This window comes from Phalacrocorax aristotelis, chromosome 2, assembly GCF_949628215.1.
Source record: "Phalacrocorax aristotelis chromosome 2, bGulAri2.1, whole genome shotgun sequence".
In the NCBI taxonomy this organism is placed as follows: Eukaryota; Metazoa; Chordata; class Aves; order Suliformes; family Phalacrocoracidae; genus Phalacrocorax; species Phalacrocorax aristotelis.
This window is the reverse complement of record NC_134277.1, coordinates 45,418,836-45,438,079: the sequence shown is the minus strand read 5'-3', so window position 1 is coordinate 45,438,079 and position 19,244 is coordinate 45,418,836. Positions and strand designations below refer to the sequence as shown.

At 42.4% G+C, this 19,244-nt stretch overlaps 1 protein-coding gene across 2 annotated transcripts in view; it reads left to right on the top strand.

The window, feature by feature from the left end:
• The window catches only part of GADL1 (glutamate decarboxylase like 1), a 90,329-nt gene extending 85,219 nt beyond the window's left edge, over positions 1 to 5,110 (top strand). For both annotated transcript variants that reach the window (XM_075083297.1, XM_075083296.1), the window contains one exon: positions 2,350 to 5,110. In XM_075083297.1, coding sequence (XP_074939398.1) covers positions 2,350 to 2,523 — 174 coding nt within the window. In that variant the 3' untranslated portion in view covers positions 2,524 to 5,110. The remainder of the gene's footprint in view (positions 1 to 2,349) is intronic.
• Positions 5,111 to 19,244: the final 14,134 nt, after the last annotated feature.

Genomic DNA, 19,244 nt, shown 5'->3' with positions numbered 1-19,244 from the left:
TGGTGTGAATAAAAATGGAAAAGTAGAGCTCTTAATAGCCTTGTGTACTGTTAAATTGTTCAACACATGCAAACTGTAAGAGAAGTAGGAGAGGTTTTATCATGCCAGTTATTTACTGTTTAAGAGAACATGTGTTGCAGGCCTACTAACTAGTGCGCCTAACCAGGAGTGTTCCCCAACCAAGAGTCTTCCCGTTTGACTCCACCACTGGCAAATTGTGCAAGAACAATTATAAGGCCCAGATTTTGCCTAGGTGTTTGCACTGCACAGCACTGCATTCAGCAATGCGTTAGGATGCAGTTTGGAATATTTGGTCTGAAGCAGAGAGGATTGTTTGCTGAGTAACATACTTTTCAGGGTGAAGAAGACTGTCTCATGCAAAATAGCTATCATCAATATCCGAGCAGAACTCCAGTGTTTTGTGGTTATGTGGGTTTTTTTTGTTTGTTTGTTTTTTATTGAATATGGACTAAATGAGGTTAGTCTGATGTAATTTTGAGCTATAAAGCAAGCAAATGGAGAAATCCTTGAATCATTTGCTAGGCAGACAGAAACCCAGGTGGGGGATGTTATAGGGATATATTTGATTACTTCTATTTCTAAATGATGTACGCATTGCAGATACACAGCAGAACTGTGTTTTCATTGGTAGCTTTCATTAGGATTTTTACAGAGGAGGCACACCTGGAGCTCCACATTAGATTTTATGGATTTTACGGAAAAAGGTGCTATTGAATGTGACTGAAGGTATCACAGTATGCCTCTTAACATTTCTGTTGTAATTCTAAGTGTTCCTGTCCTCATTGTTATCTTATTGTTTCCCAAATGTTTATCGAAATCATTTCACAACTTATTTATCATTTTTTGCTTGCAGCAATATGCAAAAACCCAAAATTCTGATTGCACATTGCATTCTGAAAGGATATTCATTGCTTTTATGTGCATAATTCATACTGATGTCACACTCCGGACTTTAATTAGAATTCTGACTCTATCACTCTCATAGTTTAAAAAACAAACACTAAATAAGCCACGTAGCTTTGTCATGACGATAAACCAAAATCAGAGAGGCAAATTAAGTCAGAATCATAAACAGTCCTCTTCTGAATTCAATATACATCTTGAAACAATGGTAATGTAGATGTACCACTAAACAAATATGGGAAAGCTAGGCTGTTAGTGTTGAAAACTGTAGCTGTTTCTATCTAAGCAAACTGTATGGGACTTGCCTACTAAAATGTGCCATGTAAAAATAAAGCTATTAAGGCAAGGTTGGCATCATCATTTTTCTTTTGCAGATCAGGTGGTAGTTTCTGGCAGTAACTTTTAGTGCTGAAATAAATTAATGCAGAAACCAAGGTTAGGTCATACACCTATTTGCTTAGTTCAAAGTCAAACTGTCATAAAAAGAGGAAAAGGAATGCACTGTGCTAAAATACATTAGTGTTATTAGAAATATATTAAAATGCAACACATTTTTAAAAATACTGCTTCTGTCAAAATACTTATGTTGAATTCTGTCTTCCAAGAAGAGAGTACTTAATCCAGCAATGTGTTTAAGCCAATGACTGATTTCAAGCATAAGAACACAGAACTCCTCACATGCTTAAAGTTAAGCACAAGATTAATTGGACAATTACGCTGGGATGAGATCAAGTGTTCAGCTATAAGGACCTGACTCTGCCAATCTTAGTCATGCTTATTTATTCTGCATTGAGATACCTATGAGATTTCATCCTGTTCAACACAAGAGGAGTGTACTCAAATGCTAATTACACCTTAGATCTAAGAGACGAAATCTTAAGCTCCAGAATCAGGCCTCATGCCTTAATATTGCATCACACTGACTACTTTGGCAGCCTAAGTTTCACAAAGATTCAATGGAGAGTGTCCTCTAGGGAGACAGCTACTTTGCAGATGTGGAGAAGGGACATCAGGGGCGAGTAGTCAGGCTTAGCCTAGTCAACACAAGGAGAGAAGCCCTGCCCTTTACCAGCCACGGTTGATATTCTTCTGAGTTCAAACCTTTGATTTAAATCAGGAAGACTGGGGACCTTAACCCAAGATTTCCCTTGTCACAGACGAATGCTTCAAGCAGCTGGCTTTTGAGGGTTTTAGATCTTTAGATTCTGCCAGGAGTCCCAGAACCTGGGGGTCTCAGTACACAATCTGCCTCTAAACCTGCAGGTCTGAGCTTTAGTGTTTCTTGGGGCAGGCAGTGTGAAGGCAGGCAAGGGGTGCAAAACTCAGACATTTCAAAATAACTTCATAAGTCACAAAATATACGTCTTGCTCAAATCTGCTGTATTTCTGATGTGACGCCAACCCTTTTTTTGTCTCTGCTTTCAGGTTGCTCCTATAATTAAAGAAAGGATGATGAAGAAGGGCAGCATGATGCTTGGGTACCAGCCTCACCAGGACAAAGTCAACTTCTTCCGTCAGGTGGTGATCAGCCCGCAAGTTAGTCGAGAAGACATGGACTTCTTGCTGGATGAAATTGAACTGCTTGCTAAGGACTTATAGCTGTAGCTCCACAGCACCAGGTCCTGCTCACACTCACATGTGATATTTATGGAGAGAGAATGGCAGCAGCATTGTAGAACTGTTTTGTGAAAGGTAGTAAAAAGCTTGACATATAGTTTGGAAACTGTCATTTTACCGAGTGATGTTGAGAGCTTTGCAGGTAGAACACCCCTTCACAGGAAAGCATTTGCTGATGGAGGCTGAGAATGACCCAGGGGCAGGCTGGTGCTTGCAGCACCGCTGCCGCCATTCTGGGAAGTGTTTCCTCAAGAAGGGAGCACTTCTGAAAATGGTGTCTACATCCCAGGGAGGGCAGCTATTTACGGCGTGCCTGTGCACAGTAGCTCAAACTGGTCATTTATATATGCAGGCAATACTCCTCTGAAGTTACTGTTAGGAGTGGATTTAGCTCAGTGAGCTTTAAAATGCTAGATAATACTCTGTCAATATTTTAGTTTGGTTTCTGTTTAAGGGTAGAGGCCTGGTTGGTAATTACACTGATAAGACTGAACATCGTGGACTTGTATGAAGCGTTCCTCAATGCCCCTAACTAGGTGGATTGTCCAGGTTTTCTGCCATTAGCACAGTCAACAACATTAGCACAGTCACCATCCTGGGGGGTTTGCAGGACCTGCCTGCACAAAGCCCCAGGCAACCAATATTGACCATGCTTTGAAGAGGTGGAACTAGATGACCTACAAAGGTCCCTTCCAACCTAACTGATTCTGTGATTCTATGAAATACAATGATTGGGCCTGGTCAGTGTTTGCCAATGTTGCCCACCCAAAATATCGCCACCACTTTAGCAGAGCTGAGAATATTGGAAGAGCACTTAGAACTTCTTACCTCTTTGTTAACAGGAGTGAGTTACCCTTTCTGAGCTGCTGTTCACCTTCCTCTGTTTTAAAGCATAAAGATTTATTCAGCAGCACCTTTTAGATGCACTTTAAAATTATAACAGAGAAACAAAAGATATATTTACCTGAAAGATATATATTTTTAATGTGTGGTGACTATATATTAAGAGTATAGCAAAATCACATATTTGTCACTGTCTGTATTTTCCTACAGATTTGAGATGACTCAATCTTATGTTATCAGTATGTGATTTATATTTTGGCACTGAGATTAAGGTGGTGGTGATCAGTGAAAGCCTGCCTGCCTGTGATTTTAAGATATGATTTTAGTCTGAGTATTTTTGGTCAATCTTAAATTGAAAAATTAAATTCTATACTTTATGTTTGTGTTAAGAATCACAGTTTACTTTTGATTGTTTTTATTCTATAAAATGATCCATTTCATAAAGATGGAAATTTATTTCTTGGTGTGATGTTCTTGCAGCAGACTAATGGAAATAACCGTGTCTTGAACCTTGTAATCAATGCCTACTTAACTTCAATGTTTTGATGTTTGTTCCTTTTTCTGTATTTGAGGTGGCACTGACCAATATGAACTTTTCTGCTGTAATGTTTTCTGTCCTGCTGAAAGCTGTCTTTAAACGCAATGCTTTCATGTTTTCATTTCTTACATTGTACTAGGATACAACATTGCATGACATTCCTACTTCCAATCTCCAGGATTATGGTATGGAAAGTTTAACAAAATCATCATACCCAAGGAGGTCACACAATCAGAGCAGCAGATAGGAACTTGAGTCACCCTGCAGCACTTGACAGATGCCTTTAACAGTGTCCTGAAAGTGAATATTCTTGTGCTATTATAGTGAGACACTGGATTTTAAGACAAAACCCACATTGATATGAACATAAAAAAGAACATAATGATGTGGTCCCTGGATTCTGCCCTGTAATACCTGCCGTTCACTTTACCATTTGTTATCTCATGCTTTTGGCAATACCAGCTTGGAAAGCTCTTAGCTAAATTCAGGGCCCATAAGGCTTATTTAGCCTCCCAGCCACTCTGGGTGGACTGCAAGTATGCTCGGGTGACTTTGCTGTTTCTTCTTGAGTTAGATAGCACTGTTACCCCTTCTCCTTCTCTTTTTTGACCTTGAAAGGAAAGACAGAAGACAGTGTCAGGATGTTTTGATTATGGTCCGGATTCTTGGTGAGTACTTGATTTTTGATTCAGGGGGTTCTATGTCACCTTCTGTCAGCTAAGAATTTGGTCCATGGTGTTTTGTGACACTGCTACTATCAAAAACTGTTACTATCTTGTTTCTCATCATGTTGTTAGTGCATTGCTGTTTCCAGCTTCTGACACTTACAGCACATGTTGGACTGAAGTAACCAGTTCCTTTCTGTAGCAGTAGTGGCTATAACATTTTTAAATGAGAGCAAAATGGAATTTTTTTAACGTTTGCAGAAAATAGGTCTCCAATCAACAGGTACACTGATTTCTTCAAAGGTATAGGTTAACCTTCCGGTGTGATGAGAGTACCTTATCTCATCTCGATATATTTTCTATTATTGCTGACCCCTTATCATGTCCCAGGTGTGCAGTATAATGGTCTCATTTCAGGACTAATGTCATTTTCTCATAGTTGCCTATTTAGGACTAGTATGTACAAAATGTCCATTTTGTAGCTGGTGATTTTAATAAAAAGTGAAGTAAATGACACCCTTATAAATACAGGTTGTGTTTGTCATTTGTCAATCTAAAACTGCAGATATATATATATATAAAGAAGGTATGCATGAGCTCTCCAGATGGAGAAACGACAAACTGCCAGCACAGCTTTAAAATGTGAAACCTAGTCTAACCCTGCTTCAGGATGTGGTTTATCTGTGTGCGGTGCCCGTATCATCTTTAATAAACACCTTGGATGAAAATATGTCACAATTTATCTTACTCCTCCTTTCAAATGCAGAAGTTAAATTGTTTTTGCAGAAATGGCCATTTTACTTATTTCTTTATTACTCTAGCTAGATGGGATTGGCCTGTGAGCTCCCTCTCCTAGTTACTGAGAAGTGCCATCTCTCAGGATGCTAAGCCAAGTTCTGGAAGTAATGAGGTACAGGTATAAGTCAGTGTAGAAGGTGATCCACTGGCTGTTTCAATCTTTCTAATTTCTTGTGTCTGCTTTTAATAATCTTTTGTCAATATGGAGCTTTAGGAAAGGAAGGAAATATTTAAACAGAAGGGATGCTGAGACAGTTTCTGAGCTCAGTTTCTAAGCTTAGTTTCTGAGACAGTTGTGAGGGTGTATCTTGTGAGAACTTTGGGCATTTTGTGCTGGGTGCATGTGCAAAATCACTCACACAAATCATCATGACTGGAACAAACAGTCTTGGTCTCAGGACTTCGAATATGATTTCCTGTGATTGATTAATACAAATCAGTAGAGTCTGGTCGTGGATGATTTTAGTGCTTCTAGCTCTCACTGGAAACCCTTGCTGGATTGGGCCCTGAATTCTATCACTGGGATCTTTCATTTTAACACCAACAGTTTGGCACTCAGGACATCTCAGTTGTCTATTCGAGGTCCGTGCCTAGACTTTCAGATTTATCTTTATTTCTGTGAGACTGAATTGAAGTGTATTTTCATTTGTATCCTTCAATGATGCATTAAGATGCTTTTCAAATATCATTTGACCCTTAAAAGACAAGTAATGTACTTTAAGAGAAGCCTGGTAGAACTGGTAAAGTTGCATTCCCAGAATGTCAGGTAAGAGTGTGTAAAAACCTGTTATGTGCCTGAGGTTTTCCTCATACACACAGATCACACCATTAGTTCATGCTCAAACAATTGTTATTTTTAAATCCTTGGGTAGCGTGATTTGGCTTACAAAACTGATATGAAATGTTGAAGGCAGAGGAGAAGAATAGTTCAGAAATACTAAATGCTAGGTCTGCTTTCTTCTATTATGTCACACATGAGCTCTATGACAACCCAATGGTCAGCTGAAAGGATCATTTGAGTCCCCTATTTTAACAGCGCCAAATCTGCACAGCCTCTCTTCCCTGCTGCCCAATTCCATGGGCTTTCAACAGGAGAGTGAGGGGTGTTCACCCTGAAAATCACTTGTAAGTGAGGCCCCCTCCTTCCTGTGGTATAATTGGTAAATGCTGATAAATTGTTTGAGCTTATAAGCACTGTGTCTAGTACAGTAACTGCTAAATATTGCTACTGTTACATCTCCAAATAATGCAATTGCACACATTCATTATGTCTTAATTGCACATGCTAATTGCAGGTTAGATGCAATCAAAGCAGCACTGCCTGGCAAATGCACTGTGCAAACCATGAGAAACCCTGGTGGAGGGGTTTTCTTTCTTTAAATTGAATCTGCTTTCCCACAATTACATGTTTTTGCTTCAGATGTACAATTAGATGTTATTACTCTAATTCTGTAACTACACAATAATCAACCAAAAATTACTCTGAGAAGCAAAACAAAACAAGGAAATTTACACAGCAAGAGGCACAATGAAGAGAACGTCAAAGGTTTTGAGGCAAAGCCACAAAAGGACACAATGGTCATGCAAACAATTAACCTCTACTAAATCTAATGTACGTGAATGCACTGCATAGCTGTGCTGCAAATGTGGAGCGGTGAAGCAGTACCCATCATGGCGTCATCAATGAACTTGAATATACCATGGCACTGCAGCAATCTGCCCCAACATAACATAGTCCAGCCACTGATCCTAGACAAGCCCTTTCAGAAGGCAGGACACTTTGTAGTACAGTAACTATTTTTGTATATGTTAGGGTAAAGTTTGTTTTAAAGAATTCTCTGTAATAAAAGTGATACTGGAAGGGTAGTCTTGAAAAAGTCCATCAGAGATGACCACTTTAAGCCTTGACAGTTCATGTACAATTGAAGTACAATGGATCACATTTTAAAAATCCATTTAAAAAATATTAGTAAAATCTTTATTTTATGAAGGATAAAGGAAAATAATAGAAAGTGAAGTACATGGACCCTTAATAGGTCTGTCACACACAGATGTTCTGTTTTGATGAAATAATTTATTTCTTGTAAGTAACTTGGAGAGTGTTAATTTCTACAGAGCTGTTTAAAAATGGAAAGTATGATGAAAGCGCTTGCCATGAAATAGCAGAGGCCCATGGAAAATAACATCTGCCTTTGGGACCGTGCAGTCTGTGTTGTCCTCTGCAGAACACTGTTCTTCCAAGAAACTTTCACCCGGCTCGTCATTCTGGGAAGTGACTCCTTAAATCTGGCAGGCAGTGGCACTGGCAGCCGCAGCCTTGTACATCCTGCCCCTTTTGTGCCAGGTGATACAGATTTTTTACTCTTGCTCTGTTTCTGTGCCCTTTTTCATGCCTGGATTTTTTTTTCAGGGGGAGATTTTCAGTATTTGGCACCGTAGGAAAAAATGTCAGAATAGCAGAAGGGGGAAGATTGAAATCTGAAGCAAAAGCAGTACTCAGGGTGGTATCTTGAACTGACATTTTGCCTTCTCTTTCTCAGCAATGGGTTTGTCTAGATGTTCAGATGATGATCACTTTTTGCTGCTGACAGAGCTATGGTAACACTAAGAGCAGGACTTCTTTGTGCACTATACAATGTGGGAGACCAATTTGGCCTTGGGAAATTAAAGACAAAGGGTGGGAGAAATGTTTGTTGTCCTGGTTTACAGAAGAACGATTCACAAGGAACTTAACTCACTAATTTTGTGAAAATTTGCACTGTGGCTTTAGAATAATTGTTAAAGCAGTCAGTACCAGGAGACAGCAGTGAGTGAAAAGTGGGACATAGGGTGATAAGGGATTAGCAGAGGGAGATGGTGCTAGGCTAACCAGAGAGATTTCCCGGGGCGGGGGGGGGGAATTTCTAGAGCAGACTCTTACAGTATTTGATGTGGTATCATTTGGGAAAATCTACATAAGATGGAAAGCAGGATGGAAAATGTAAGGTAGGTGGGACTATCTAGTGAAAGATGAACACGAGTGATGGAGAAAGGAAGATGCCACTCAAGTACTGGCATTGATTCTGGGCTAATCTAACTTCATACTGGCATCACTAACCCTTTCGGAGAGATTAGACATATGTTCCTGAAATTTGCTGATGAAGCTATGTTGGAAGTTTTAGTTTGACATGCTTGAAGAGCTAGGTCATTTTAAGAACCTGTGGCAGGGGAGAGTCAGCAAAAAAAGTGCAAAATCTTTGAGGACTTGCAAGAAGCTGCAAGAACTTTTTGGTTAGAGGTAGGATGTACTAAACACTTGGGAAACAGAAAATTGTGGGGGTAGATATAAATAGCAGTGTATGAGCTAAGCCTAAATGCCATGTAAATAAAGTCAGCCAGCCAAGAAATTCAGTGGTGAACATCAAAGCAGATCTAGCCTGTCATCTGGAGTATGGCAGCAAGGAAACCCTAGCTGGGCAGCAGACTTGGTGGCTGGTCCAGGCCCCTATCCCCCAGCTCTGTTGTCTCAAGCTGCAAGCAGTGAACAGTAAGAATATTAATTGGTTTTACAGAGCCAAAGAGCAGCACTGCCTAGTCGTGTGCCCCATCTACTGGTGTGTCCTCTGGTAACCAGCTTGTGCCACACACAGCGTGTCTCTTCCTAAGAGCACTCTTGGACACCTCATATGTGGCAGAGAAGGGAATTGGAACTAAAACTTCTTGGGATTTTTTTCAGACAAAAATTATTTTTCAGAAAATGTTGCTTTGTTTTAGGCAGTCTCCTGTGAAAACATTGGATTTTGATGGACTTCATGGAAATACTTGCAGACCTGTGATCATTTCCTGTCATCCTGCCTAAACAGTGATGGGAATGTGTTTCCATGCTGTGTAACCCATGATGACACTGGTGTGTTTGGGGCATCCAAGCTGAGCAATGGGGAGCTCAGGATGCCATGAAAAATATACTTCCCTGACTCTGAGCACCTCCGCAATTCCTTACTTCTGCTCTTTACCAAGCTTAAAAATGGAGTCAGGAGTACACAAGCCACTTTTAAGATGTACTGCCTCAGAGTGCTGAGTTTTGAGGCTTGATTATATTCTGAAGCAAACCAAATATCTGGGTTTTAATATTTTCCTTTCCATAAGAAATATCAATGTTCTATGGTGAGTTACAAAAGAGGAAGTTCTGCCCCAAGCCCCAGCACATTTTGGAATTTCCCATAGCACAAAATTTCAAGCTTCTTGAGCACCCTGAACTCAGACCTTTGGAGACACAGACCAAACACAGAACTGCAATCCCAGTGACAGGATCGGATCTCAAGATGTCATCAAGAAGATATGACCTCCATCCTGAGACAGGATCAGTGATGCCAGAGAACTAGTGTCTAACCTTTACCTAGTCTATAATTCATAACCAAATTCGCTGAGCATCTGGCAGCCTTCTCATGAGGTTTTCTTAATAGAAATCTAGATTTTCACTGCTGTGCTTGATCCATCCTCCATGATTAGGGCCAACACATATTTTTCCTCTTTGCAACTTCTACATGTTCAAGGATTATTATTTTATTGCCCCTTAATCATCTTCTTTTCTAGTTCTGAATTACAGTCACTCCTCCCATATTTCCTCAGAGGCCACGGTTCTAAGTGTTCTGATTATTCTGTTGCCCAAAACAAGACAGAGCAGTCCTCTGAAACCGTGCCAGGATTTAAAAAGAGCCATGATTACTTTGTCCATCTCTCAGCCAGCGCAGCTGCTTATACATCACACTGTGATATTCACCTTCTTTTGTAACAGCAAAATGCTATTAACTATTGCTAGGTTTGTGACTCACTCTGAGCGCTAGAGCTTCTTTGGCCAGCTGCTCTACATGGCTTTTCCCCATTAAAGGTATCTGTATGCTTAATTACTCCTTTGTAAGTGTCCCCACTAAAGAGTACAGCATAACTGTCTGGTCAAGGGAGGAGATTTTCCCATGCTACACTGCACTGCCCTCGAGGCCCCACCTCGAGTACTCTGTGCAGTTTTGGGCGCCTCAGTATAAGAACATCAGACTATTAGAAGGTGTCCAGAGGATGGTGAAGGGTCTCGCAGGCAAGACTTGTGAGGAGCGGCTGAGGTCACTTGGTTTGTTCAGCTTGGAGAAGACTGAGGGGTGACCTCATCGCAGTCTACCACTTCCTCAAGAGGGGCAATAGAGAGGGAGGTGCTGATCTCTCTCTGGTGACCAGCAATAGGACATGAGGAAATGGGATGAAGATGTGTCAGGGGAAGTTCAGCTTGGACATTAGGAAAAGGTTCTTCACTGAGAGGGTGATCAGTCACTGGAACAGGCTCCCCAGGGAAGTGGTCACGGCACCAAGTCTGTCAGAATTCAAGGAGCAGCTGAATGATGCTCTTAGACATATGGTTAATTTTAGGTAGTCCTGCAAAGACTAGGGGCTTGGAATTGATGATCTGTATGGGTCCCTTCCAACATGAGATATGCTATGACACTATGATTTATTCAACCTGTCAAGAACAATTTGCATTGCCAGTCTGTCCTACAGCACAGGTGCAGCCTTTCAGAGTGCAATACAGTTTGCAGATTTAATAAGCATATATTTTAATCCATCACCTAAGCTATCTTTTAAAATACTGAAGAGGGGCTAGACCTGGAACTGCACTCAACACCTCCTAGGGACCTAGGCATCTACATAGTAACTATTACATTTTTCAAGCCAGCTTTGAACCCACTGTGTACGTGAATCTAGACAACATTTCCCTAGTTTGGTAATAATATCATCACTTGAGGTGATGTTAAAAGCTTTTCTAAGCTCAAGCCATATAGTTACTGTATCATCTCCCTTTTACAAGACCTACTGCCCTGTAGGAAAGAAACCCCACGTGACAATTCATGTTGACTGCTCTCCTTTTCCCATTGTTTTCCAGTTGTCTTCAAATAGTTTGATTCCTCCCATCCTCTCTAATTTCCTGAAACGCAGGGACCTGAACGGGTCCCAAGTTCCTCTTGCCCCCTTGCAAATGATAAGTACCATCTCTGCCCCTTTGGCAACGTGGGAGCAAGCTGTGCAACTACAGGAATCCTTTCTGGGGCATGTTGCAGCTTGGAGAAATTGGTCCTCAAGTAGTTGAACATCAGGTTGGCTATGGATGGAGCTGAGGCTAGAGGGTGCTGAAAGGCCTGTCAGGACCATGTGCCCAGGTGCTAACACTGTGAGAAAGCAGGGGTCTGGGAAGGGGAGGATGGCTGAGCAGCAAAGTCTTGCCTTGGTACAGTGCCATGACGTGGCTGGCACGTGCATTTGGGTTTGGAGCTAGACAAGCGCTCCCATTTTATGCATGAGTCAGAGTAGTCAAAGACAATCATGAGTGGATCTGAGACTGTGACGATGAAGTTCATCTAGAGCAGTCAGGCTGAAATAATCCTGTCTGAGAATTAATCTTTTATTGTCTGATTGTAGCTAGAGAGAAGACTGATACAATCAAACAAGCACTAACCATTTTGGCCTTTCCAGCCACCATTTTCAGCTATGCAGTTCTTCCTGAAGGGATTTGCTGGGTTTCTTTAGAACTGGAAGACAAAGATATTGCTCTGGTCCTGGAGTACTGATCCTGATGAGGCAATCGTGTAGGAGACACTTGCATAAGGCATTAAAAAAAAAGAGCTCCTCCGCTTTGTCCAATTAAGAGCCCTTCCTTCATAATTATTGTCTTAATGAAAGCACTACATGCAGCTTGCAATACCTATAATTTCATTTAATTACTCCTGGAAGACAATTAAAGCAGTTATTTAAAATTGCTATTCTTACCATGAACTATAGCAAAGTGGAGCCACAAGCATACACAAGATATTCATCAGAGCATTTAATATCCTCAAGTTAATAATTTTATTATTGCCAAGGTATGTGGCTCAAGCAAGAAATGTGTTGCTATGATGGTGAGAAGATTCATTCTCTATATAACATTCATACATTCCAATTGCTAATGCATTGGCTGCAAATACAGAAAAGGAGATGAAAAAAAATGATGAACGTCATGATTTGACTTGTCTGACCCTGTATCCAAAGCTTATTTCATGCATTTGTCCACAAAATAAATTTCCGTCCCTTCTAGAAGCTGATACGATTGATCTTGCACATCATGGCAAGTAGTGCAAAAATACAGAGCTCCAGCCTAGCCAACCCACATAGCAGTCAAAGCTTACCAAAGATTTTCAAACTTCTCTTTGGAAAACTGAAAGGCAAAATTTCTTTATAAAAATCCATTGTATTTCTTGCTAGGACTGTTGAACCTATACTCTGTAGCGTTAGCAGCAATGTGAAGATGCGTAAAGAACAGAACAACCACTCTTTAAGTTAGTCTGTGACCACTCTTCATATGCTGCTATGAAAAGCACATTGTCCATACTAAAAATCTGCTTATAATCCATAGATGTAATAGATCAAAGTGCTGAAGTCAAACCTATTGACCTCAGCAGTGTTACAGCGGGGCAAAGGGATGGTCTCACCAAATGTCTCTTAATGTGAGCACATGAAGGTACATGGAGTAGGCTTCATCTCGCCAAGCTTCAGCTGTCTGACCGTTCATTGCTTGTGCTCAGGCTCCCTCATGACTCATTGCACAACCCCGCTCCTGCCAGGGAAGGGCCTGCCCTGCCTTAGGAGCCAAGTTTAGGCTAAGTTGCTGATGTGAAGGTGACGAGACTCTGCTGCATCACTTGTTCGCTCTTGGGAGAGTTTTCCTGAGAATATTTTACATTGAAAAGCAAACCTTCTTCTGCCAAAATGTTTTCCTCTAGAGCTAATAAAACCAAATTAGACTGTTCCCCAGATCAGGAATGAATTTTGTCTGGTTGTGTGTCATGGATATAGTAAACAGTTTATACTTGGGCAAAGGCTCTGTTTAAGTATGGCTGAATCCTGTTTGGCTTACTGTGATTAACCTAAACAATTTACAAATGGGTGAAGCAAGTTAATTTAAATTCTTTCTTCCATTTCCTATGGTTTTGTTAAGATTAGGTTCTTAAAAGCAACCATTCCAGAAATTATTGCAAGACAAGCAAATTTATATTAACATTCCTACATTAAATTGACATTGCCTTAATTTTTATTTTCTTGTCCTTATTTAATAAGGCTTACATGTCCTTTCCAGAAGTACTCAGACTACACAACCTGCTGCTTAATGGGAGATGTCATTAATGCCTTAAAACACAGGAACATTTTGCTATGGCTTTCAAAGCATTGCAAGAAAATTTTCAATCTAATCCCCTGCAAGCTGCTTTTGCAAATTCCTCCTCAGTGGTGAGGCTGAAGAGTCGGTGACATTGCCATGTTACAGAAATACTGCTTCTGCCTCTCACATGAGGATTAGATGAGCAAAAGGGGTTGTAGCTTAAGCACATGAGAAAGTTTGTATAAAAGTGTATGAGGCCTAACAGCTAAAAAATTAAAAGTCTTGGTATGAGATTTATGTCCTGTTCAAAACCTTTTAGCTAATTAAAGGTATGGCTACTCTCCTCTGTCTCCAGGAGCACTGGATGGCTGATGGAAAGTGAGTATCTCAGTTGAAGAGAATCAATACTCTGGCTTTAATTTCACCAAAGGAGGAAACCTCACCTTTTCAGAAATAAGGCTGGATTCAAGTAGCAGCAGTTATCATCTTTCACTTGCTAAGTGCCTGTCTTATGGATGGGCTGCTCCTCAATATGCTGTTAACCCATGTGCTGCAGGTTATAATTCTCCTTGGTGGCTGCACCACGTAGCTGTTTTTCTTGGTGGTATGGGAAGATGGGCTTTGTGTTTTCTTTTACCAGAGCCTTTCTCTGACAGCCTTTAGTTCAGTTTTCTTGGATCAAAGATTAAATACTGTTTTTGCCATTCCAGGTATTCACATACCCTGTATAAAAGATTTTGCTCTTTCAAAAAACAGTATTTTATTCTAAAAGATTCTCAAACAATTGCTCCAATGGTGTGCTGAAACAGCCCAGAGTCGGTCTTGCATTTTCATCTTGATCTCTGAAGTGATGACCCTTGCTGCTTCTGAGTCTGGGGATGCATTTCTTACACATTTCCAAATGATGCAGTCCCAATTTAAGAGCGATATTTCTATCCTCTTATTTTACTGGGTAGTCACAGCATAGACAGACTCACTAGATTAGTGCAGAGATCCTCTCAGCATTCACATACAAGTATAAGGAAGTCAGTAGATAAAAAGACCAGCCTTTAAGTGCTAAACATTTGCAGCCACAGACAGAGAGATGTTTATCTCAGGAGAAGTTTATACTGTCTTCTGTTTGAGAAGTAGAAAGACAGCTTTCACCTTCAAGCAAAAACAGGAATTAGATGCAATCAATATCTTCTGTAAAACATTTTCTAACCTTAAATGGTCTCCTGCAAGGTTGAAGTGTGAAGACCCTGGCATATTTCTAACAGAAGGAAGTCTATTTCTGGGACTCTTTGTGCGAGACGGAAAACACCAGGTTTGGGCTTTGTTGGGGCAGGGGGGTGGGTGAGAAGCTCTGCTTCTGTAGCTCACCATACAGCTCTGATGATAGTGCATTGTGCATCCCATTTCAGTTTAGCTCATCCTAACTAAAGCATTCCCCTAAACCCTACACACAGACAGCCTGTGCCTTAGGCACACTGCAAAACACAGGACATTTTAAATGTCTTTATGGTATGCTGGCAGATGACTGTGCTGTATACTACAGAAAATCCTGCTGCAGCAGGACTGTAAATGTTGCAGGGGTATTTTCATTCCTGGGTTGGGGGTGGGGAAAAGTTGAGGGTGAAGGGGGTTAATGCGAGTCACTTGTGTGGATGACAAATACGTGGCCGCTTCACCCCAGAGGTGCCATGAGGGGCCTATGCAGTCACCCTCGCCTTCTGGAAACTAAGGAGACAGCCCTGGTCTGGGGTGCCTCACTCAACTGCTCACACTGGAGCAGAAAGCTGGAGAGCCTGGCCTGTGACCAAACTGCCATCTCCATTAAAGTTGGTTAGAAACACATAGGATGTGTTTTTCTTTTAGACTCTAAATAAGCAAAGCAATGGTGTATTAAATAGGTGCATGCAATGTGTTTACTCCAGGTCTGGAGGAGGACAGACCCTGGAGGTCAGGACAGTCCCTGCTGGGGAGAGAAGCGGGCCGGGGAGAGGGCCATGGGAGGAAGGACATGGCTCCAGCCTGAGCAGAAACAAAGACGAGGTGCCTTTCAGGAGGTCATGCAGGGCTGAGCCTGATTTTAAACCCCAATATCTGATGCAGGTCTTGGTGTGAAATACAAATACCATCAGCTACTTTCATGAGAGAAAGAGCAGCACCCTGACCTAAAACCGGCGGCAGGAGGGAGTGCATGGTGCAGCTCCCCCTCAGGCTCCTGAAGGTGCCTGGGAGGAAAGGAGCAGCAGGGCAGGGAAGGCAGCAGCCTGGGATTGAAGCAACAGATGGTGAAAAAAGAGGGCAGGGTGAATTGCTTTTTGTTTCTTCTTCCACAGGAAAGCCTTGCTGCAATGGAGGATGAAGAGGGGGAGTGTTGTCAGCTGTGAGTTGTCCCTCCTGTGACACAGACAAGATGGCTAACCTGGGAAGAAATTTCAGGGATCTTTGTTCTACTTCCTTTCACATGGCAGCACATTTGTAAAACAGGCATTTCAGCAGTGAGAGTTTACGCATGCTGACCTGATCAGGTGGCCATTTTTTATTTTTTAAGACTTAAGCTACATGAATGCAACTGTCTGAAGAAATTGGTTTATCACCATTATAACTGAGCAAATAATTCACAGAGGATAATTTACGAGCTGCTTTTTGCCTTTGCCTCTTCGTGAAGTGATTAGATGGTGCTCAAAGCATTCAGTAGTCAAGAGTTTTAAATCTATTTCCTGGGCTTGGTCTTCTCAGGAGCCTCAACGTTTGGCTGTATTTCAACAAACCACTGACTTTGTCCTCAGCTTTCTGCCCATGAGCAAAGCCTTTCAGCTGCCGGAGGTCAAAAATAGGTGAGAGCTGCCAATAGGCCAAGGCACTGTAAGTTGGGCTGGGACACCATGGGCTCAGGCCAACTGGGTCTTGCTGAGAAATGTAACCCAGTAGGACACAGATGCCTGACGAAACCCCCCACCAAAAGCCTGCAGTGAGGTGCATCACTTACACCGACCCAGAATGAGACTGGAATTTTTGATTTTTTTGGCAACACCCCCCAGCAAGAGCCTTCTGACCATGCACATGGTGTGCACCCACTTGCGTGAACATTTGCCAAGTAATAAGCAGCATGACTGCAGCCAAACTGCATTCAGGAACAAGCAGACAGCCTGGAACAGAATTCACTCCATCTTCTTTGTGGCTGGAGGGAAAAATTGCCACAGGCAGCATTTTATTAAAAGCATAATGCCAAAAAAAAAAAAAAAAAAGGCAAGCAAGAGGGAGAAAGAGAGCTAAGGATCAGGAAATAGATTAATTGGTGTTCCTCTGGAAGCGAAGGAAGCCCTTGGGTCCCAGCACAGCTGGCTCGACAAGAGGACGATATTGCAGGTGCGCTACACGTGGCTCAGTTTGTTTCCAGGAGCATTCAGAATGATGAAGTCTTAATGCCTTTCTTTTTCTCCCCCCCCCCCCCCCGAGCTGGGTCATGATTTTTTTTCTTCTTTTATTGTGCATGTCTATTCCAGTAGCAATTGGGACTAGACTAGAAGGGGTGAAATCCCAAGTGAGCTGGGATTTGTGTGGTAACAGGGAGGCATCCTGTACTGGGAAACTGCCACCCAGTTTAGCCCATTACTTGGTTCAGTAGTAAACCCAAGGATTGCCTTCTGCACTGCACACCTGGAACCTCCTTGCTCTGTAGCCTGGCAATAAAATGGTGATTGACATGCTCCTTAAGAGCTGCTCAGTGAATGATGTTGAGTACCATATTTAGGATAAGAAAGGTGGGCAAAAACCTTAATTGAAAAAAAAATATTAAGAGGATATAGTGTCCTTTATTTCAAGGACATCGTGTACTTCAAGACTGAAAGGTCCCTGGAGTTTGCCTTCTACAGTTTCTTAATACACTTCATATTTCTTCTTGCAACACTTGTTTGCCTTGTTATGCCAAAAGGACTTCACTTTTGAGCCACTGGAAACAGGATGTCAGGGCTTGAAGCTCTTTGCCAATACGCGGCCAGTGGTGGGGACTGGTGAGGGGTGGCCACTGCTACCAGTCCACCCTGGAGCTGACCACAGTGATGGTAGGCTTGCCTAGGGCTCGGCAGGATGCTGCTGGAAAACACAGAGGTGTGGGCACTGAGGCTTTGCATGCTTGTAGGGAAGCTGAGAGCAGTTTTGTATATGGCCTTTGCTGAGGAACAGCTAAGAAGTGAAGGCTGCACTGGTAATGCTTGCTGGGGGGGAGGAGGCTGTAGAGCATCCCACCATCCTTCAGTGTTGGAGCGACTACAGCAAGGCTGGTGCTGGCAGTGCTGTCTTGCAGCTGCTGGGGGTCCTGTCCTGACCCATCCCCACTGCGCCCTCAGCAGCAGCCCTGCAGCAGGGTTCCCTGCAGGGCCCTCCATACTATACCCAGGCAGCTGGTTTCATCTGGCTGTGGAGCATCCTCACCCTACAGGTTGATTTATAGTCTGGTAATACGGGGCAGAGGGTAGCTGTCTTAAAGGAAGAGCTGGTCACCTGCAGCTGTCTGCCTGGGGTGCACCTAGGCAGACCCTGCTTCACAAACCCCCATTTGCCAATTTTAGACCAGATGTGGCCGCTGTACTTTGCACACACCTGACATCAGCTATGTGTGTTGCTCTGTTCAGAGCATCAGGTGCCCAAGAGGCTGTGAAATCCTTAACTTTGACCATACTCAAAATTCAACAAGGTCTTGAGAAACCTGATCTAAGCTGCCTGTTTTGAACAGAAGCCTGGACCAGCCAACCAGTGAGCACAGCGCCTGGACTGGAGGTTTCCGCCAGCCTCAGTTATTCTGCGATTCTGCTCAATTCATGAAAGAAGACACCTGGGTGCCTGCTTGGGGAATCCCCACTTGGAGATTCAGAAGGAGATATCCAGCACAGCCAAGCATGAGCTCTGGTGGAGGTTTCGACACCATAATATTTTCCCGTAAAAAAATGGTGATGCCTGGAGAGTCTTAGATGCCTAAATCAGGCACTGATGGACTGCATCATCTGTAAAGGCTTAGAGTCAACCTAAGTCACACTCAAGGCAATTGTGTTGGTGGGGAGGGAGGTGTCCTACTCTTTGTTTATGTGGTGCTTGTGTTCTGCATGTCTTCCATGAGAAGGGTATCAGCTTAAAAAGGTCAAAGCTCTGAGTGGAGAGCAGTAGCTGTAAGGCACAAGCACATTAATCATACACTTCTCAGTGACCCAGATTTAGCAGAGTGTCTTCTGGCTCACTTTAATACCAGCACCAAAATGACTGAGGTTTAACTAAGGCCTTACCATAGAATTACAGATCCATCTAGGTTGGAAAAGACCTTTAAGATCATTGAGCCTAACCATTAACCTAGCTCTGTCAAGTCCACCACTGAACCATGTCCCTAAGCGCCACATCTACACTGAGCACTGAGCGACCTAGAAAAGGACCAACTATGAACCCTCTTCTCCCTCCCTTCCCCTGAGACTAGTGAAGGTTTTACACCGCAAGGGCTAACGGGCCACCTAGCCTGGGTGACTGCTAGTGCTGTTCTGCTGAAGAACAGGATGGAGACCAGGCGAAGGTGTCATTAGCAAAGCAGGACATATGCAAAGGCCACTGGACACACTAAGCATGATATTCAGGCCTCTGGTGGGAAGGAACGGGCCTGAATCATTTTAGGATCGGGTTCCTTTTAGAAAGAGCCGTCTTCCTATTCTGGATGCTCAACAGATGAAAGACAAAC